We start from the raw sequence: 23848 nt of genomic DNA, 5'->3' as shown, positions 1-23848 counted from the left end.
AAGAATTTGAACTTAAATCTTACATTATCATTTATGGCGTGAATGAGACTTGTCTCATGATTTCTAACACCCTGTCATATGAGTATCTTTAACATAATTGTTTATGTGCAAGTGAGACTTGTATCATTTCCTTTAACACACCATTTTATGTCAATTTCATTACTCATAAGCTTTTAGTTATTTCATTACTCACCTTATCTTGTCCAATGTTATTTGATAGTCTTGTACCATTCTTTATGAAAGTTATAAGGACTTATTAAATGTACTACTATGTTCACAAGTTCATTTATATAGGGTATGTTGGGACTTGTCCCAATCATTGGCATACCCTAGGTTATGAGTTCATTGAGTTACATCTCGTCAAGAAAATCTTTAACATATATTTGGCCTTACAAGAACATCACAATTTACATTGGCCATATAAGATTAGTATGACTTAGTCATTGGCCAATTCTATAGCATATTTTGGAAATAATATTGTAGGCCAATTTATTGGCATAAAGCAAACTTTCACTAAACACTGGTCATGAAAATATCATTAGCCAAGTCAATTAATTTCATGCATATATAGGAATCTCATCATTTTAAGAAAGCCAACTTTTAACAATTTCATCTTCTCAAACACAATTGGGCATTAAAACATTTCTTATCTCATGTAAATAATAATCTAATCATGTGAATCTACCCTATAGGTCTCATTTGACATTATCAAATCATAGAAACCTACATATAATGGTTAGTTAGCACCCCATACCAGTAAAATGATCGAGATTTCCATTATACATACTACGAGAATCAAAAATAGGGAGAACTAGGGTGAACATTCGACAATCTTATTAGGAAAAACCCTAGTATTAGTTTTCTTGAACTCAAAACATTTGAAAAGCCTCTCGGGGAAAGGAATCTAAGAGAGAAAATCCACACCTTACTGTAAAATTGAATCTACAAAGATGACCATGTACTTTGCATGAAAATCTTGAAGAATAGCCTTAAAATCTTCTAAGGAGATCCGATCTATTTTTCTTAGTTTGTTCACTGTTTTTCAGTCGTGAGTTTCTAACCTAGTTAAACTTGAGTGTAAGTATTAGGAACATAATATTAATTAATTCAACTTAGGCTAATTAACTTAATGAAATAAATAAATTAGATATTTACCAAAATGCCCCTCCTAAATTGACTAAAAATAGGAGAGCATTTTCCTTAAAAAAATTTGAAAATTTGCCAAGGGTTCAAGTAAGACCATGATTTTTAATTAATTAATTAAGTTTCTAATTAAGTAACTAAGTGGTCTAGAGTAATAACTAAAGTACCCCTAAGGCACTAGGATCATAACCAACCCCTTTGGACCATCCCAGGTTAGGTACTAGGATGTTTGTGGAGTTAGTTACTCAGCTAGTGTCACCTGGTTAGGTGGTAGGATTTCGGGCACACTAGTTAGTTTATTTTAGTTAGTCCTAGGTTGGTTTTCTATTTAGATAAGTTCGTTAGAACCTAGGATTGTTTAGGATTCGAGGCCCCACGTGGCTTGACCCAACGCGTGCCTGCCCCCTTACTGCCCTAATCGGATTCGGTTAGACTTGGTTGTTTGGTCTCTTGGTCGGTAGCACATGTGCTTGCACATGTGTTGCAGTGAACTTCTTGTCAAAGGACCCTCACTATGTCCTTGGGTGCTTACATTATCATTTTAAATGATCATGTGCTATGGTACCTAGTCTTGACACTTGGATGCCTCGTACCTATTGTTCTAAGAAATCAATGCTATTATATTAGGGTCTTCATTGTAGGTACAATACCTAAACAAGATTGGATTGGAGCATTTGAACATCAAAGTATATCTTAAGTTACTTCTTAATACATAGAAATTGGCTATCACCCTTAAGCTAATATTCTCAAACATGCCCAATATTACTCAATATTGGGCATTGGGATGCCTATGTAAACTAATACATATTTTTAAAACCTAACAGACTTTTCACCAAACAAGTACATTTTATGGAATGTTACATTATCCCCATTTTAGGAATATTCGTCCCCGAATGACACTACACATCATTGTGAATCAAACAGGGTATTTTCGAAAAACACACAACATACTTGAAACTTAACTCTTTGTGAACATTTGATTCACAACTTACTATGAATGATGCACATCACTCAAACCTTATCCTAAGATTTATATATGAGATTGAGGAACTTCCTTCTCAATCTCACTTTAACTCAATGCACATCACAACTCATGCGATACAAAAATTATGTCAACGCTATACAAAAATAGCAACAAGAATGTAACCATAAACTCATTTTAACTCATATAGTGAGAGTGTAAAACACACAGTTATGGACTTAAAACACAAAAACTGACTAATGCACCAAAATTTAGAGTTTCATAAACAAAATCAAACTTATGAAGAGTAATATATAACCTCAATGATTGAACAAGTGAGGGTAACGGGATCTCATGTCGACCTTGGTCTCCCATGTTGCTCCCTCAACAAGTTGGTTCCTCAATAACACCTTTACTGTGGCAACCTCCTTGTTCCTAAGCTGCTTCACTTGGAAATCTAAAATTGTAACTGGAACCTCTTCATATGAAAGGCTCTCATTGACTCCTAACCCCTCAATAGGAAGGATGGATGCTGGATCACCTAGAAACTTTTTAAGTATTGAAACATGAAACACTGGATGAACAGAAGCCAAGTCATTTGGTAACTTCAGTTCATAGGCAACATTTCCTACTCTCTGTAAGACCTCATAAGGACCTATATACCTTAGACTCAACTTCCCTTTCTGACCAAACCTCATCACCCCTTTAATGGATGATATCTTAAGGTAGACTTGATCACCTAACTCGAATTCAAGAGCCCTATTACTGTTATTAGCATAAAATTTTTGACGACTGTAAGTAGTAGCCAATCTATACAAGATCATTCTCACCTTTTCTTTAGCCTCATGTATGATCTTCAGGGCCAAGGATGGAAGACTCTCCTACCTGAAACTACCCAATGGTGGACCTACATCTCCTTCCATACAGTGTTTCAAAAGGTGTAATCCCAATACTTGAATTATAGCTATTATTATAAGAGAACTCAATTAGTTGCAAGTGATCATCCCAACTCCCCTTAAAGTCAATAACATATGATCTCAGCATGTCTTCAAAGGTCTGAATTGTACACTCTTCCTGTCAATCCATTTGAGGATGAAAAGGAGTACAGAGCTTCACCTGTGTACCCAAGCTCTTTGGAAAGATATCAAAAAGTGAGAAGTGACTGGGCTCCCCTATCTAAATTTATTGATAAAGGGATCTCATACCACCTCATTATCTCATCAATGTATATTTTGGCATAATGTTCGGCCCTGTAAGTACACTTCATAGGAATGAAGTGAGCAGACTTAGTCATTCTGTCAACAATGACTCAAATGGAATCATGCAGTTTCGTTGTCCTGGGCATACCAACGACAAAGTCCATATTTATAGCCTCCCACTTCCATGTTGGGATCTTAATCGACTGGTAAGACCTCCAGGCCTAAGGTGTTCGGCCTTAACCCGTTGGCAATTGGGGAACTCTTCCACAAACTGAGAAATATCTTGCTTCATACCTTTCCACCAATAGATCTCCTTGATATCATGATACATCTTGGTGGAATATGGATGAATGGAATACATAGAGCCATGAGCTTCTAAAATAATATTAGGTCTCAAGTTAGCAATATTGGGCACACACAATCTGTAACATTCCAGAAAATGTACTTGCCTATTGAAAAGACTAATAGATTTTAGGAATAGGTATTGGGAGTACATAGGCATCCCAATGCCCAATATTGAGTAATATTGGGCGTATTGGAGAATATTGGCTTAAGGGTGTTATCCAATTTCTATGAAATAACAAAATTTTGAATACACCTTGATGTTAAAAGGCCTCAGTCCAAGCTTGTTGTACCTCCAAATAATACCCTAAGATAAATTTTTTCCTTTATAGATTACACACATTATGTAGGAGGCATCCAAGTGTCAAGCCTGGGTACCATAGCACATAATCATTTAAAATGACCATGTAGATTAAGCAGTGTCCAAGGAAATAGTGATAATCATTGGACAAGTAGTGAACTTTCCAGAGTGCAAGGTTGGGTAAAGTACACTGCAACACATGTGCAAGCACATGTGCTACCAACGGCCAAGAGATAAGCCCCAACCGAATCGGTTAGGGTGGTTAGGGGGGCAGGCGTGTAGGATCACGTGGGGACAAGAACCCTAACTGATTTTAGGTCCTAACTAACATCCCTTACTAAATAACAAACCTAGTACAAACAAAAGTTAACTTACTAGGGTGCCCGAAATCGTAAGACCTAACCAGGTGACCTAAACCAATAACTAACTAAAGAAACATCCTAGTACCTAGGATGGTCCAAAAGGGTTGTTTGTGGTCCTAAAAACATAGGTATACTTTAGGTATTACCCTAGGTTAATTATTTAATTAAATTATCAACTTAATTAATTAATTTAAATGTACAAAACCGAAACCGTCAAGCAATTTCAAGATTTTAATGAAGTCAAGTAAGAGACAACCTACTACCTAACCGAGGATGGTCCAAAAGGGTTGGTTATGGTCCTAACAACTTAGGGGTAATTTAATAATTACCCTAGGTTACTTAGTACATTAAATTTGAAACTTATTAATTAATTAAAATGGATAAAAACCGAAACCACCAAGCAATTTGCAGATGTCGATTAAGTCAAGTAAGAGACAACCTAGTACCTAACCTAGGATGGTGCAAAGGGTTGGTTATGGTCCTAACGACTTAAGGGTACTTTAGTAATTACCCTAGTTCAATTAACTAATTATTGGCAACTTAGTTGATTAAAAGTCATGGTCAAACCCGAATTAGGCTAGGACAAATGTTCTCCTATTTGTAGTCGAATTAGGAGGCGTATTTTAGGTAATTTAAGTGTGAGGTATTTAGGGTAACCTATTTGACGTCTACATATAGATATTAAGTCAGTTTTAGAACAGAATTACATGTCCCAAACAAGAACCGCACGAAATTCTCTTAATCTCTCATGAACGCTCTCTTTTCCAAACTCCATTGAAGACCTAAAAAAACATAAGGAGGAAGACTAAGGTTTTAAAATCTCCAACCATGATTTCGTGGATTATTAATCTATAAGGTATGGTTATTAATCCTTGAAATATCTTTCTACAAGGAGTAAATTCCAATGATTTTTCAAAGATGATAAAAGACATGATTTGTCCAATTTTATGATTCTAGCCATGGGTTCTTTCATAAAAAGGTTTTAAATAAATGTTTTAGAATAAAATAGATGTTAATGAAATGTTTAAAGCTATAATTCCATGAAAGCCATGAAAATTCTTATTTTGACTATTTTATGTGTTAAGTGATCATGTCTCTATATTTATGAATTAATGAGTAGTTTCTTCAGGGCTTTCTTATGATGTGAAGATTATGTGAAATTGATGTCTAATTGGTCTTAGATTGTTAAGTTTATGTTCAATTGAACTAGTTACATATAGTATTATGATTAATACGTCGAATTGATGATCATGGTTTTTTGTAGGCCTACTTGAAGTAGTATGATGATTTGTCTAATTGATTATTGAAGTATATTCATATATATCTACATGCTAGCTACGTAAAAGTATGTTCTCTTCTATGGATATTAGGTGATCATGTTGGACTATGACAATGTGTTTCTGTGTGTAGCCTGAAAATTGATACATGATTATGCCTACTTGACTATATGAGTCTATGATGATTATATCGATAATGTCATAGTAATCAATAGTTGATTTAATGATGATAAGGTTCATACCTAAGTGCTTCAAAGAATGGTATTGATATGAAATAAAGTAAAGTATGTTGTGTCTTGTTTTGGTAGACTAGTGTCACTTACTTGATACATGTATATGATGAATCTGAATATCTTGACTTAGTAGGCTTATGCACCTTTGTCTTGTATGTGTATGGAAGAATGTTTAATGAAAGTCTAGGATCTGTAGACCTAAGATGGTGCCCTTCTAAGCATGACTAATACGAGGAATATTCTATAGAAAGAAGGCTAAGAATGATCTATTCTTAGAGACCATTGAATTGCAGACCTAGTGCACCCATATTTTGTAGGTACATTATGAATAGGTAATGAATAATAGATGGTACCATTTCATATGTCCCTTAGATTAAACTTACTATATGAGAACAAAGCTTAGCATCGAGCAAATATGTTATGGTTTGCATCTCTACTTGATAACGAGACTAGAGAGTAATGTAGCTCTACTTGAGAATGAGACTAGAGTACATAAAATAACATCATATTCCTAAACCATGTGCCTACATAGGATGTGGCCTTGTTCTACCCTTGGCAAGTAGAACTCCCTCATCAAAGTAGGTTGGAACTCCGGATTCCATACCTAGATAGTATGGCCTATGTTGGTTATTGTGTATAATCATCATCTGGGGTACATTATAGTGTCGGATAAGTTCTAGGAAGTTTAGGTAGTGAAATGGGACGCTATCTAGACATTGCACGACTAGACTGAAGATATTAGTATGTGAGACCCTAGGTCTTTCCAAGTCCATTATGTGAAGTCTTTAATGAATGATATGTCGTCTAATTGACTTAATTAATGATCATGTCTTTAGCTAACGTATTGTTAATAGAATATGCTCTATCTAGTGTAGCTTTGAGGGTTGCTTAGGTAAGATTGAAGAGGGTGTATAGGCGGTTTCTTCTTGTTCTAACTATGTGAATCTTAGAGTAACCTCAGTGGGGAGTTAATGAAGTGAATAAGTGAATGATTTTATATTAGGATAACCTTTGGTGAAAAGAATGCAAGTTAAAAGAGGTTATAGAAAGGTTAAACTCAAATCAAGGTATGTCCTTTAATATTGATAAAATGCTTATGTGATATCTTGTATGTTTCTAAGGTGTTAAATGTTGTTCTTACACTTATACTATGAAGTGTTAATCAATAAAGCATGGTTTATACGAATGTACATTTTTCATGATTTTATGCTACGCCATACTAAGTACAAGTGTTTGTACAAATTCCATACATTTTGTTTATCTTTAAAGGTGTAGGTGGCATTTGAAAGGAGTCTCGAAGTTTAAGCTTGGATTAGTGTTTATTCAAGCAAAGAGTCTGGTATATCCTCACTTGATTTGAGGACATCTTGATGTTTAGTTTTCCTTATTGAAGTATTGTAATAGACTTAGCTATTTTCTATATTCATATGTCTAAGATGGCGACTTTCAGACTTAGTATTTCATTATGTTTTTATATAAAAGAGATATTTTAAGTAATATTATTTAGTATGAAAAGTTTTAATTCCGCACTACTTTTCATAAATGTATGCAATGAATGGTACGAAAGGCTTGTCTTAGACCTCTAAGAGGTCGATGACGCCGGTCGCAAAAATGCCCTTGTATCTAAGAACACCATCCTCCCCTAAAGAGAATGATTCATTCAGCGTACTGAACACTTAGTCTTTCAAATCCATGAGTACTGAGTCGAGATGCTTCTTAGCTTTAACATCTATAATAAATGAGGATACAGAATAGGAATGAACTGAAACACCCCCACTTAGTGTATCTACCAGCCGTACACCTAACCTAGACAATTGGTGTACCTCATTAACCAACTCCTTCTTATCATCATCAATATGAGACATAATGCCCATACTCAATCGGCTCAAAGAATCATCCACTACATTGTCCTTACCTAGGTGATACTAGACACTCATGTCATAATCCTTGAGCAGCTCTAGCCATCTTATCTGACGAAGATCAATTCTCTCTATAAAAACAAACTAAAGACTCTTATTTACAGTAAATACATCAACGTGTACACCATATAAGTAATGTCTCCAAAGTTTACGCAAATACCACATCAGTTAACTAAAGATCATGGGTAGTGTAATTCTTCTCATGGATTTTCAACCGTGTTGATGCATATCCAATCACCATGCCATCCTACATAAGAACACATCCCAAACCTACTCGGGAAGTATCACACTACACCACATGGCCTTCACCACTCCTCGGCAATGTGAGAACTGGGGCTGAAGTGAGTCGGTGTTTCAGCTCTTGGAAGCTCTTTTCACAAGTTTTAGACCATTAAAACTTCGCCTTCTTATTTTTTAAATTTTTCAATAGAGAAACAATAGCGAAAATCCCTCAACAAACCTGCGATAGTAATTAGCCAAACCCAAGAAAAGCCGAATTTCTAAAGGAGTGAGGGGACTCGTCCAGCTCTTTACTGACTCAATCTTTTTCAGATCAACCTCTACACCCTGGGCTGACAAAACATGACTAAGGAAGGTCACTGATCTCAGCGAAAACTCACATTTGTTGAATTTTGCATACAACTGATGTTCTATGAGTACTTGCAATGTCATTCTCAAATGTTGTTCATGCTCTTCTCTTGTCTTAGAGTATATGAGGATGTCACCTATGAATACTTTGACAAAAGAATCAAGGTATTCACGGAAGACCCTATTCATAATGTCCAAATGACATGACAAGAAACTCGTAATGACCATACCTTGTACATAAGACAATTTTAGGAATATCCTCTTGTCTCACACAAAGCTGGTGATACCTTGACCGGAGATCTATTAAATAAAAGAAACTTGAACCTTGGAGCTGATCAAATATATCATCAATCCGAGAAGAGGGTATTTTTTTCTTTACAGTGACTTTGTTGAGTTTTCGATAATTGATGCACATTCTGAGGGTTCCATCCCTTTTTAACGAACAACACTGGATCATCCCATGGGGATATGCTCGGCTGGATGAAGCCTAATCAAGTAGATCTTTTAACTAAAACATCAACTCTTTGAGTTCAACTGGAGCCATTCTATAGGGAGGAATAGAAATTGGTTTGGTGTTTTGATCTAAATCAACACCAAAGTCAATTTCGCATTCAGGAGGGATTCCTGGTAAATCCTCCGAAAATACATCTTGAATCTCATTCACTATGGACACTGAGTCTATGGAAGGAACTTCATGTTCAAAGTCATTGACTCTGACTAAGTGGTATAAATACCCCTTAGATAACATATTATTGTCTTTAAGAAGGGAAACTATTTGGCCTGTTTGATTTGCACTACGCCCTTCCCTTTCCAGCTCTCACTCATTAGAAACTGAAACCTTACTACCCTGTTTTGAAAGTCTATGGTAGCATAGAATTTATGGAGCCAATACATGCCCAAAATTATATCAAAATTCAAGCAAGGTTAATTCTATTAGGTCAAGCACAGGTAACTCTATCAAGAATAGTTATTGGGAAATCTTTATATACTCTTTCAGCTCTAATGTTTTCTTCTATGGGAGTACTAACTAAAAAAGGTTCACGCGAGATCTCAGGAAGCAAGTCAAATTTACTAGCTACTAAAGAAGTAACAAAAGACAAGGTGGATCCTAGATCTAACAATGCATACATAGGAAAAAAAAAGACATGTAAGTTACCAGTGACCACATCACCTTATTTCCCCTGTTCCTCTGTACTTTTTTCAAAGCATAGAACATGTCCTCTTGGAAGGCTCGGCTGCAGCAGTAGGATTAGGCCGAGGTTGAGTATCTTCCTTGGCCTGATTCTGCACATGTGGGAAGGCATCATATGCCCACTCTTGCCGCACCCATAGCAGACATTAGCACGTACCATGCACTCACCTCCACGCAAACGGCCACACTTACCAAACGACTTTGTGTCACACTCGCATTTCTATCATTGCCTTTTTGGACTAGACTTGTCCCCTTTGGCATAAGTGTTCCTGGAAGGAATAGGATTACCTTAGTGTTGGTAACCCTTCTTGAACTTGGGCCTTTCCTGTACTCCAAATGAACTCCTACATGTTTTAGAACAAGCTAGATCCAAGGGCCTAGGCTTCTTGCCTTCTCAGTCTCTTCCTTCGACGACTCGCCTCCACCAGCTGTGCATGTACCATAAACCTATAAAGGTTGATGTTATCATGGAACATGGGTGCCCGACATTCATCCTCCAGATTCTCCGATACACCATTCACAAACCTACTTATCTCATCCCTGCTACTATACACCAGAGAATAAGCATATTTGTAAAGTTTAACAAACTTCAAGGAGTATTCCTTGACTAACATACCTCCCTGACGTAGGTTAATGAACTCCTCAGCCTTAGCCTCTCTCTACTCTATGTGAAAGAACATCTCCAGGAATGCAGTCTTGAGAATGTCCCAAGTGATGGGGACTTCTCCTAGTGTTCGCCCATCTACCCACATATTGTACCATACCTAACCAACATGCTTAAGCTGGTATGTAGCCAACTCAGCCTTCTCCTCTTCGTTAACACCCATAGAACAGAGAATCTTGTAGACCTCGTCCACAAACTCCTTTGGATCCTCATAGGTTCAGGACCCGAAGTAGACTGGAGGATTCATCCAGGTGAAATCTCTCAGTCTGCTAGCCGTGGAGTTAGCATCTGGGTTCTCCCTGGGAGCATCCTCTCTAGTGGCCTGGGCTGTGATAGCCTGTGTCTGAGCAGTGAAAGCTTTGGCCATCTGAACCAGTGCTGCTCTCAATTCTCCATTTGTCAGCGCAGCTGGGTTGACATGCACTTGCACTCCAGCAGCTGGGGCTTGAGGAGGAGTTTGGTTTCCTCCAACAGCTGCTTCTCCAACTCTCCTTCCTACATTTCTTATTGTGTTCATTTTTCTACATGCACACACAAGAAGGAAGTTAGATGCTAGAATGACACAAAATGTCAAAGCTCTACACAACAAGATAGAGAGTCGAAGAAGGGAAGAGTCTTAACATCACTAAGTCTGTAAGTCATGGTTGTGGTGCACTTCACAACCATAAGCTAGAAACTACGCCACGTGGTTGCTTTGATCCTTAGTTCCTACGTAATTTAACCTCATGCTCTGATACAAAGTTTGTCACACCCGGGTCCTAGACCCTAGATGAGACCGACGTCGTTAACTATTGGAGGTTGCAAACAAGCCTCTTCTTAGCCTTCATCACAATCGTACAGTTAAATTTAGCAGAAAATTTAAAACTTTTTAACTTTACTTATGTTTACTTAGACTTCATATAATATCCACATAAGAGTGATATACTAACAACTCACAATAATCAACCATCTATTTATAAGTTGAACAATTGAAATGAAGAATTCATAATATCATTAATAGTTACCAAACCAGTATTAATATAAAAGATTTAAAAAATGTTTGAAAGAGAACGCTACGGACAACATCCAGTAGCTATGTCTAATCTACTAAAGCTAGAATATAAAGTGTAGACATCCTCGAATTCAAGAGGAACTACGAAAGTCTAGAGGTACTAGTCCAAATGTCTTCAACTGATCTTTAATCTTCTTCAAGGACCTACACCTAAAAAAATTGTAATTGTAGATGGGTTAGTTCACACTTGTACTAATAATTGGTGTATTCACATAAACACACAAGGACTATGCATGATCAAGGAAAGTTCTTCCTATAGCAACATGCCATTTTTGGAAAGTGAAGTCACTTCACTTTCCTAATTCGTTATTCATAAATCATGCTATGAATATGGCATATTTTGATGCATTTAAATAACACAACTCATTTTATATATGAACATAATACCTTGGAATCATGAACATAATTCTAGAACAACTCAAATGAAAATTAATATTTTTGCTCCCTATTAGGCCGCGAGATCCCTCTCCCGGACTTGGTTAATTTTTCAGTCTTTTTTTTTTGTAGTTCAATGATCTCCTTTGATAATATGTTTAACTTACAATTGTAATGATTTATTGTAGTCCCATTCCTACAATGAATCAACTAAGTACTAAAAAAGACTAAGGAAATAATTTGACTACCCTACTCACAAGTTATTCTTTCCATTCTAGTTAAGTTGTGCATGAAATCTTTATAAGCCATTATTTATTGGCTATGCCCATTATTTGATCATTTGCATAATATAAATATGTTGCGTCTAGTATTCATACTCCAATATTTGAGCCATTATGTTTTGCTTCCTTTATTGGCATAACCCAATAACTGTTAAAACTCATTCTTATCAAACACTGATGGTTAGATATACTTATGCTTTTACTTACTTATGTCACTTTGAACTTACATTTATTCCTTTTTGATTACATTTTCACTATGAACATACTTTATTTCTTAATTTCTTAAAGAAAACATTGAAATGAACCGACATAGATCATATGACCTAACATTAAATCCAGTGTCTTCCCCACACTGAAAAGAGGTGGTTCACCGGCAAAAGTGAAACTGAATACTTCCTAGTTTTATTAGGTGGATCAACTAGCTAGTAACCTATGTTGGCGACATAGTTTAACGACTAGGAGAATTAGGAGACCCTTATCCACCTTCGTGGTAGTCGCATCTAATGCGGCATACATGTGCTTGGACAAGCTCATTACTAGTCTATTGGTGCTTAGCTCAATTATGTTTACAACTTTTAGAGTTGACTCATACATTATGGAAGCTTGATTCTAATATGAGGTATGCTTAGCTCAATGGATGACTTGTCATCACTTTATATACTTGATGAATGTGATTTTAAATATTACATTATCATTATGGTTTGAATTAGACTTGTCTCACTATTTATTACACCCTCTTATATGAGTATCTTTAACATAATTAATTAGGTGCAACTGAGACTTGTATAACTTCCTTTAACACCCCGTTCTATGTAAATTTCATAACTCATAAGCTTTTAGTTATTTCATTACTCACCTTATCTTGTCCAAAGTTATTCGGTAGTCTTGTATCATTCTTTATGAAAGTTATAAGGAATTATTCAATGTACTACTAGGTTCACAAGTTCATTTAGATAGGGTATGTTGGGACTTGTTCCAATCATTGTGTCACAACTGGCATCTAGACCCCAGACGATACCGGCGTCGTTGACCTCTCAAAAGTCGCAGACAAGCCTACTTACATCATTCTTACTTTACATATGTTAATTTTAGTGGAAAATTTGAAACTTTTTGTTTATTAATATACTTATAAAAAGATTCTCATTAATACGTAATTGTTCACAATCAACCATTTAACATTAAGAGATAAGCAACTAAAAGAAAGTATTACAATTCTTATTAAGTGAATAATTGCCAAAATGGCACCAATACATAGTCTGGATAAAAAAAGGAGAGAAATGCTAGTGGAACATGCTCCACTAGCTCAACTCTAAAACTAAGCTAGAATATAAAAAACGATAGCATCCTTGAAAGCATGGGTATTAAATAGAGTTTTTGTAGGGTTAATACACACTTGTATTAAGTATGGGTATATGAAAGCACACACCACGGACATGCATGAGAAAGAATATCTTGTTCCTAACTACAGGATTTTTGGAAGTCAAGTCAGTGGACTTGCCAAGTTGAGACTAGGAAAGTTTACAAAATTTGGATTAGGAAAGTCAGTGAGCTTTCCTGATTTGGAATAGGAAAGTTATGCCATTAGATTGACATACTTCATCATACTTTTCACCTTTGCACACAACACATAACATTTACTCATAGCACATATCATATAGCATACATCACAATTTGCATGAAGAACATAACTTTTTTAATATCATTCATTCATATGACATTAGACATTGGGATCATAGACTTAACATTAAGACATCCAAGAAATGAGGGCTCATGAGATGGGACCTCAACTAGAGAGTCTTCATTAGCAAACATTGAGTCTGCTTCGTTCATTTATACGTACTCCATTTCATTTCATTCATAGTCCAGTATAAACACCAGTTATACCTAGGATATAGTTTAAGACTTTCATTAGGTTTGTTGTGCAATGACAAAGAATGACCTAATGTCATTACTTGAATCTAACTCACTTTTTGATTACCCTATCCTCGTTCGGTATCAATCATTTCATTATGTGAATCATTTGAGTCTGGCCTCATTCTTTCATTGGGAACTTTAACTTTAACGACATAGATTATGTGAGCATCATGAAATCCAGTGTCTCCAGTACATCGAAAAGAGGTGGAATCACCAGAAAAAGTGACCCAAAACATGCTAGCCTACATGGGAATTTAACCCTGCCAGATCCCTATATTGGCTAAGTTCAAAGACTAGGAGATATAAGGATACCTAAACCCGACAAGACGGACAGTCTCATCTCATGAGAGTTACGTAAACCTCCACCCTTCCCAAAAGAAATCATCACCGGTCAAAGATAGCCTATCGGTGCTCAATATAAAGTTCCATTTCATTCGTCTCATACGTCATGGAAGTTTGCTTCTAGTTTGAGGACATCACATCTCATTAGATGATTTCTCATCTCATCATTAGTATTAAATGTGTTAATCTTAATAATTTCATGAGAATGTGATAGAGACTGGTCTCTTCATTATCTTACACTCTCATAGGTGAGTACGTTTGGTAACATTTTTTACTTAGGCTCATTTGAGATTACTCTCATCATTTACATTAGTCTTATATCATGTTGTCACCACATTCCTTATCATTAGCACCTCTGCTTTTCATAGTTACTCACCTCTTATTACGTGAATGTTCCTTTCATCATATGCCAATGCACTTGGCCATTAAGTGTTTTTCACACCCTTACTTACCCCTTCTTGGGTTTCATAATTTTATTTTCATTTCATCTTTTGATTATTCATTTCATCATATGCCAATGCAATTGGCCATTTAGTGTATCTTACACTCATACTTAACCCTTCTAGGATCCATCATTTCCTTACATACATCTTTGGTTCACTTACTTTTGAACGTATGCTAGACTTATGAATCGATACACACAAGCCATGGGGCTTCATTCATAGTTCATTAAGTGAATCATACATTCCTAATATTATGTAGTACAATAATCATATATCTTTTATATATGCCAAGATATTGATTTCTATCTAAGTAGGTGGCATTATTCTTGGATATTTTGTTCACGTATAACTTATGTATCAATACGGAAGTTTGGCAAGGAAACCCAAGTTCAAATCACTTTGATAGCATTTACATTTTTCATTGATTTTATTTTTAATCTCCATGACATTGGGACTCAATATTGAACCCCAACATTAACATTATATATTTAATTTTCTACTTGGTTTCCTCTTAAATTGGCCGAAGGGTTGTAGCTTCGAACCCCCACAACCTCTTCCATTTTTATTCTTTAATTATTACAAGGGCATTGGTAGGTTGTGGGTTCGAACCCCCACAACCTCCTTATTTTTGTTTTTAATTTTGCTGGAGTATTGGGATATTGTGGGTTCGAACCCCTACAACCTCCTTATTTTATTTTTTAAAATTAAGTTCATTAGGCTGGACGTTTTGGCAGTGAGGTTGTAGGATCGATCCCCCACAGCCTCACTTTGTTTTCTTATTTAATTTTGTCATTCTCCTTTCCAACCTTGAGATCGTGGGTTCGATTCCCACGCCTCACATTTTCTTTTTTTTAATTTCTCTTCCTTCACTCGCTACCTGGAGGTCGTGGGTTCGATTCCAATGCCTCCCATTTATTTATTTTAATTCTTGTTCTCTTCCTACTAACCCAGCAGACCCAATTTCGATCCCCCCCAGCCCCCTTTTTCTTTTCCTTTCTTTCAAAATCCAGTAGCCAAAGGGTGAGGTCACAGGTTTGAATCCTGGTGGTCTCACCTCTTTTTAACGTATTAATTTTTCCAGATTTCAACCCCCTTTTTGAACGAAATTTAAAGTAAACTAAGCTTGAAATTTATTCATAATATTTACCTTCTTTTCATCAACCTTTTCATGTTAGTTTCTTAGGGCATTTTACCAAGCATTTAGTGCATTGTTAGGTGTAGCTTAGTATTTACATTAGTCAAGCGTTTTCACTCAAAATTTATAACTTCACACACCGTAGGAACATCACATTGTGAAAAACATTAGCACATAAAATACAAGAATTAACATGCCTTTACACGTCCTAAAACATTGACTACTTCACTGTCACACGTTGCACACCCATATCAGCTTTTTCACATGATTTCAAACAACATAATTGTTATTCACACAATGTCAAACATGCATATTTAAACATAAACATCAGAAAAACACATTTCATCCCTACTTTGTACCAGCAAACAAACCCAACCTAAAGTTCAATGAGAGATAGTGATATGGACATGCAAAGGGGGAACAATCCTAGTTTTCGGAATGAATATCTTCAATCTTAAGGGGTCTTTTGGGAAAGGGGCCAAGGGGAAAGAACCCCATACCTTAATTAATGTTCAAACTATGAATTTGTGCCCAAAACCCTCTCCAAAATTAGTCCAAGCTACCTCAACGTCCACACCACTCAACGAACATCTTTTCTTTGCCTTAAAGTTTTTTGTTGCTTTATTTTTCTTAATTTCATGTGAGTTCTTCAAGTGTAAAGAACGCTTAATATTACTTCTGTTCTTTGTTTTTTTTGGCAGAAACCAATGTGAGAGAGAATGATGAAACATGACAGAGAGATCGTAAGAGAGTAGTCTAATAATAGAAGTTTTAGTTTAGGAATTAGTCAAACTAGGACTCCTTATTAATTTAAATAATAACCTGATTTAATTAGCTTAGTGAAAGGACCATTATGCCCTTAAAAATCAGATTATAAACATTAATTAAATCACCAACTTGTTGCTTCCAATGGGGCTCGAACTCGGGTAGAGTAGCCCTTGCGAAATGGACCATTTTGGGTCAACCTGAGCCCAATTGGTTCTCTAAGTAAATTAACTAATTAATTCCTTAAGGTAATTACTATACTACCCTTGGCATAGAAAATACCATTTTACCCTTTGACCCTCAACACTTAAGATTTCTTCTTTTTAAGTCCGCTAAAGAGTCCTTCTATTAAATCTTCATTTTTAAGATCCTTAATTGGTTGGTTCAAACCTTTCCAAACTCAACTAACTACCCAAGTTAGTTGGCTTGGTCGTAGAAAGGGGTTTGACGTTTGGTTCTATGCGTATCAATCCATGTGAACCTTGGTCTAATCTCAAACATTCTTGACACCTTAAATATTTATCCTATTCATTTTTAGGGTTGTTACACATTGGCATACCCTATGTTATGAATTCATTGAGTTAAATATTGTCAAGTAAATCTTTAACATGTATTTGGCCTTACAAGGACATCAAAAGTTACATTAGCCATATAAGACTTGTATGACATAGTCATTGACCAATACTATTGCATATTTTGGAAATAGTATTGTAGGCCAATTTAATGGCATAAACCAAACTTTCACTAAACAGTGGTCATGAGAATATCATTAGCAAAGTAAATTAACTTCATTTATATAATACAGTAATCTCATCATTTAAAGCAAGTCAACTTATAAAAATTTCATTTTCTCAAACACAATTGGGTATTAAAATATTTCTTATCTCATGTAAATAATACTCTAATCATGCGAATCTAACCTATAGGTCTCATTCGACATTATCAAATCATAGAAACCTACATATAATAATCAATTATCACCACATACAAATAACATGCTTGACATTTTCATTATACATACTACTAGAATCGAAATTAAGGAGAACAACGGAGATGAACATTCAAAAATCTCATAAGGAACAAACCAGTTTTTGTTTTCTTGAATTCAAAGCGTTTGAAATGCCTCTTGTTGAAAGGAATACAATAGTTAAAACCAATGACTTACTGTAGAATTTAATCTACGAAGATCATATGCTATGTAATGCTTAAGGTGTCTAGAATGTCAACGATCAGACCGGGTTCACATAGATTGATGCGCGTATAACAAGAACTCGGAACCCTTGCTACATCAAAGAAAACTAACTTGGAAATTTATTTTATCTAGGAAAGGTTGGGTCCAACCATTTAGGGCTCTCGAACACGAAGATTTACTTGAAGGAGTCTTTACCAAACTTAAAAAAAGAAAATCTTAGGTTTGGAGGGTCTAGGGGTAATATGGTCTTTTTCCAGGGTAAAGATAGTATCGTAATTACCCTAAATATATAATTAATTATTTAATTAATAATGTGGAGGGGCATTTTGGGGAGAGAGGGCCGAATTGGTATCTTGAAGTGAAGTCTTGTTCAAACCGGGTTCGAACCTAGGTGGAAGCAACGAATTAAATTGTTTTTAATTTAAGTTGATAAACTAATGTAATTAATTTATATTTAATATTTATTAGCTTATTTAAAATAAAAGTAAATCATATATTTAATAATTAAATAAAAACCTAATTTGACTAAATCCTAAACTAGACTCCAAATCCTAAGAAAACTCTTCTCTCCCACGCTCATCTCTCTCTCTCACGTCTCTATCACTCTCACTCACGATTCTCTTTGTGAAATAAATTCAAAAAATATTAGGTAAACCAAAGTTCTTCACACTTGAAGAACTCACAACGAAAATATAAGAAAACAAACAAAATCAATCAAGTAGGCAAAGAGAAGTTTGTCCGTCGAGTTCGTATTAAATTTTAAGGGATCTGGACGTGGTTACAGCAAGTCGAGGATTGAACGTCATAAAAGGTATGGGTTTTCTTACTCTTGGTCCCTTTTCCAAGAGACCCTTAAGGCTCAGATGAATCTACTCGAAAACTAGGGATGTTCCCGTTCTTGTCGAACTTCTTGTCCCTGGTATTCCTTTGATATCCATGTGAAATAGGTTAGAGATCATGTTTTTTGTATGTTTGCTGGTAGTTTGAGTATGAAGTTTGATTTTTGTGATAATGTGTTCTTGATTATGTGGTTGGAATTGTAAGCATGTTAAGTTATGTCAACCTAAAGTATGTGAATAATGATATGTTTTTATGGTTGAATTTTATATAGGAAAGTTTGTATATATAAAGAGGTGTAAAAGTGGTGTAATGTGGCTGTATGAAATCGTAATTCTTGGATGAATACAATCATAAAAAGATTACACTTAACGATGCACTAAATAATCCACGAAATGCCTTATGAATTAATGTATGAATGATGATAAACCGAAGCTGAAAATAGTGAACAAATTTCTAGCATTTGGTAGGTTGGGTTCGGCAAAACAAAATGGTATAAAATGCAATGAAAAATGAATGTAAAATAAGTGAGATCACTAAGGATAGAACCCAAGACATCATTACATGAAATCTACAAAAAAAATCAATAACAGATTAAGACAAAAATGGATTGGAAGAGACTCAATTTCTAGCCTGCTTGAAATTGTAGTCTCGCCTAACTTTTAAAAAAAGAGTTTCATTTAAAAAAAAAATTGAGGTAATTGGGTATTGGAACCATGACATAACTAAATGAAATTTTCATAAAAATTTTTTAAGAAAAATACAAGGAAAAATAGATGCGGTGAGTGGGGATTGAACCCACAACCTCTTGATTGGATGAGAGAGTTAGGAGAAAAAATAAAGGAGAAAATAAATGTAGAGAGTGGGGATTGAACCCACAACCTCTTGGATAGGTTAGAAAGTTATGAGATAAATTAAAAGAAAAATAATGAGCTTGTGGGGGATTGAACCCACAACCTCTTTGACTTAAACGAAAAAGCAGAGGAGAAAAAGAGAGAAAATATTATGGGGTTGATGGGGATCGAACTAGGGTCCCCCAAATCTGAAAAATACGATTATCAAGTTTAAAATAAGATGAAGTGTTGTCCAACAGATTCGAAATCGGGTTCCCTTTCCCAATTTCGTATTCACACATAAGTCATAAGTTAGTAAATATTTAATGAATGCTGCCTCTATAGATCGAAAACAATATCTTGGCATATATACAAGATGCATAAGTCTTGTACCACATAATCTTGGGTAAATATGAATCACTTAGACAAACTATGAATGAAGCCCCATGGCTTGTATGTATAGACTCATAAGTCTAGCATACATTTAAAAGTAAGTGAACCTAAGATGTATGTGGTGAAATGATGTAACTCTATAAGGGTAAAGTAAAAGTGTGAAACACACTAAATGGACAAGTGCATTGGTGTATATTGAAATGAACAATGAAATGATGAAATGAACAAATAAATGATTAAATGAACAATTAATGATGAAACCCTAGAAGGGTTAAATTAGAGTGTGAAACATACAAAATGGCCAAGTGCATTGACATATGATGAAATGAACATTCACGCAAAATGGGGTGAGTAATTATGAAGAGCAAATGTGCTAATGTTAATGAATGTGGTGACAACATGATACGAGGCTAATGTAAATGATGAGAGAAATCTCAAATGAGCCTAAGTAAATGTTACGAAAACGTACTCACCTATGAGAGTGCAAAGTTAATGAAGAGACCAGTCTCTATGAACACACTAATGAAAGTATTGAGATTAACACACTTAATACTAATGATGAGATGAGAAATCATCTATTGAGATATAATGTCCTCATACTATAAGCCAACTTCCATGACGTATGAGTTGAATGTAATGGAACTTTATATTGAGCACCGATAGACTAGCTTTGAGCGGTGATGCCTTCTTTCGGGAAGGGCGGAGGTTCACGTAACTCTCATGAGATGAGACTTCCCGGAGTGCCGGGTACGGGTCTCCTTATATCTCCTAGTCTTCGAACCTATAATGCCAATATAAGGATCTAGTGGGGTTCAATTCCCATGTACGCTAGCATGTTTGGGTCACTTTGGCTAGTGCTTCCACCACTTTTTGGTTAAAGTTAAAGTTCCCCATAAATGCATGAGGCCATCCTAAAATGATGCACATAATAAAATGAATGATACCAAAGCTTTTAGGATAAGATAATCAAGAGGTGATCTAGACTTATGTAATGACACTTGGTCATTCTTTATCATTGCACAGTGAACTCAATGGAAGTATTAAACTACGTCCTAGGTATAGCCGGTGTTACACTATTCTATGAATCAAATGAAACGAAGACTCTGTGTCTTCTAAAGAAGGCTCCCTAGTTAAGGTCCCATATGTTGATCCCTCATTTTTAGGAAGTCTTGATGTCAACTCCATGATTCCAAGGTTTCATGTCATATGAATGAATGATATGAAAAATATTATGTGTTATATGCAATATGTTTTGTGCTATGTGAAAGATGTTATGTGATGTGTGCAATATGATAAGTATGATGATGCATGTTACTCTCATAACATGACTTTTCTAATCCAAGTAAGGAAAGTTCACTCACCTTCCTAATCCAAATTTGGAAAGCTTACTAACTTTCCTTATCCCAATTTGGCAAGTCCACTGGCTTAACTTTCCATAACCATTTTGTTAGGAAAGAGATGTTATTAATAATGCATGTCCTTGGTATGTGATTGCATATACCCATACTTCGTACAAGTTTGTACTAATCCCATACAACTCTACAATTTTTTAGGTGTAGCACAGGTGGACGCTAGAAGTACAAGTTGACGTTGAAACTATTCGGACGTGGAGCATTCATCTGGACTTGGTAGGCTCTCGTGCTTTAGAGAAAACTAGCCCATTATATTCTAGATTAGATATAGGATTGACCTAGTGGAGTATGTTCCACTAGAAACTCTTTCCGCTTTTGTTAAGACATTGTATTGGTGTCATTTTTTCAAGTATACATTTAATTTTATATTAAACTTTTTGTTTCATTTGATGATCTTAATGTTAGATGGTTGATGGTGAACAATTATGAATCTAATAGAATGATTAATATGTATGTTAAGAAATAAAAACATTCAAATTTTTCGCTAAAATTAACCTAGACGAAGTAAGAATCACGTAAGTAGGCTTGTCTGCAACCTCTGAGAGGTCAACGACGCCAGTCTCATATGTGGTCTAGACTCAATTCGTGATACACCCTTTACTTTGCACGAAAATCTTGAAGAATAGCCTTGAAATCGCCTAAGGAGAACTGATCTATGTTTCTTAGTTTGTTCATTGTTTTTCAGTCATGAGTTTCTAACCTAGTTAAACGTGAGTCTAAGTCTTAGGAACTTAATATTGATTAATTCAACTTAGGCGAATTAACTTAATTAAATAAATTAATTATCTAATTACCAAAATGCCCCTCCTAAATTGAATAAAAATAGGAGAGCATTGACTTAGCCAAATCTGAAAATTTTGTTAAGGGTTCGGATAAAACCATGATTTTTAATTAATTAATTAAGTTTCTAATTTAATTAATAAGTGACCTAGGGTAATTAATAAAATACCCCCAAGTCACTATGACCATAACCAACTCCTTTGGACCTTCCTAGGTTAGATACTAGGATGTTTCTTGAGATAGTTACTCGCCTAGTGTCACCCTATTAGGTCTTAGGATTTCGGGCACACTTGTTAGTTTATTTTAGTTAGTCTTAGATTAGTTATATAGTTAGGTAAGCTAGTTAGAGCCTAGGATTAATTAGGAAGCTAGTCCCCACGTGGATTGACCCGACGCCCGCCTGCCCTCTAACCGACCTTACCGAACTCGTTGGGCTTGGTCGTTTGGTCTCTTGGCCGGTAACACATGTGTTGCTGCGAAATTCTTGTCCAAGGAGCCTCTCTATGTCCTTGGGCACTGCTTAATCTACATTATTATTTTAAATTATCATGTGCTATGGTACCTAGGCTTGACACTCGGATGCCTCCTACCTAATGTTCTAAGAAATCAATGCTATTAGCTTAGGGTCTTCATTGCAGGTACAATTTCTAAACAAGCTTGGATTGGAGCATTTGAACATCAAAGCATATCATAAGTTACTTGTTAATACATAGAAATTGGCTAACACCCTTAAGCCAATATTCTCTAACATGGACAATATTACTCAATATTGGGCATTGGGATGCCTATGTACCCCTATACATATTCTTAAAATCTAGTAGACTCTTTACTAGACAAGTACGTTTTCTTGAATGTTACAGAATTAGTACATTTTAATGCACCAAGTATGGCAACATGCAATAACTACATTTGCTTTAAAGTGTGCTTTCATTCTCTTTTGGAGAAAACCTCATAAAACAAGTATAAGAAAAACCACTTACAAGTCAACATACACACATATAAGACATATTCCAAGCAATCTACGATATATCATTAGCATCACTTCAAACCATATAATCCTGTAACCCTCCTTCCAAAGATTTTCCTAAGACTTAATTTAGTAAGACAAGAAGAGATCGTCCATACACCCTCTTCAAGCACATCTAAGCAACCTTTAAGACTACCTAAAGTAAGATTATTCTTTTTTCATCACTAGACTCGCTACCAAGGCTACTCTAAGACTCACCTAAGTAAGATATGAAGAGACCGCCCATACACCTTCTCCAAGCCTACCTAAGCAATCCTCAAAGTTACCCTAGATAGGGATATTTTGGTTCAACATAAATTCCCTTATGTCATTATCATTCATTAAGTCAATTAAGATACAATTAACCAAAAGACTTCACATAATGGTCTTGAAGAAGACCTGGGGAAACCGCATCCTCAAATCTTCAAAGCATACTTGTGCCATGTATAGATTGTGTCCCATTCCACTACCAACACGTCGTAGAACTTCCCAACACTATAATCCATCCCACATGAGGGGAATAGACATTAAACTACATAGACCATAATAGCTAGTCATGGAATATGGAGTCTACCCTACTCTGATGGAGGGTGTTTTACTTGCCAAGGGTAGAATTAGGACACATCCCATGTAGGCATATGGTTAAGGAATATCAAGGGTTTTTTTGTACTGTAGTATCAACTAATGTAGAGCCACTACCACAAGCATATTCTCTCGATTTTAGTCATGTTCTCATAGAGTAAGTTCAATCACAAGAAGAATATGAAGAGGTACCATATTTTAGTCATTACCAAATCATAATACTCCTACCAAAGATGGGTCCACTAGGAGTTTCACTCAATGGTCAATAAGGATAGCTCAATGAATTTCTTAGAGATCATTTCATGTCGTTCCAGCCAACCTATCCC

The 23848-nt window shown here is 35.6% G+C and overlaps 1 protein-coding gene across 1 annotated transcript; it reads right to left on the bottom strand.

Annotated features, from left to right (window-relative positions):
• Positions 1-2424: 2424 nt before the first annotated feature.
• Positions 2425-10344, bottom strand: LOC138348083 (uncharacterized). The gene is made up of 3 exons (XM_069296692.1): positions 10287-10344; positions 8198-8309; positions 2425-2896 (listed from the first exon to the last, which is right to left on the bottom strand). Exons 1-3 carry the CDS (start codon positions 10342-10344, stop codon positions 2425-2427), a joined length of 642 nt encoding a protein of 213 aa, XP_069152793.1.
• Between the last annotated feature and the right edge of the window lie 13504 nt (positions 10345-23848).

Source organism: Solanum lycopersicum, chromosome 4, assembly GCF_036512215.1.
Source record: "Solanum lycopersicum chromosome 4, SLM_r2.1".
NCBI classification, from domain to species: Eukaryota; Viridiplantae; Streptophyta; class Magnoliopsida; order Solanales; family Solanaceae; genus Solanum; species Solanum lycopersicum.
This window is presented reverse-complemented; position numbering and strand designations above follow the sequence as displayed.

Bases quoted from the DNA above. Each gene is read 5' to 3' on its own strand.
- LOC138348083 (XM_069296692.1), bottom strand. From the start codon at position 10,344: ATGGGTGTTAACGAAGAGGAGAAGGCTGAGTTGGCTACATACCAGCTT. The intron at 8,310-10,286 runs GTTAGGTATGGT...ATGTTTTGTCAG, and splicing joins ATACCAGCTTAAGCATGTTG to CCCAGGGTGTAGAGGTTGAT. The intron at 2,897-8,197 runs GTTTGTTGAGGG...TACTACTTACAG, and splicing joins TTGGCTAATTACTATCGCAG to TCGTCAAAAATTTTATGCTA.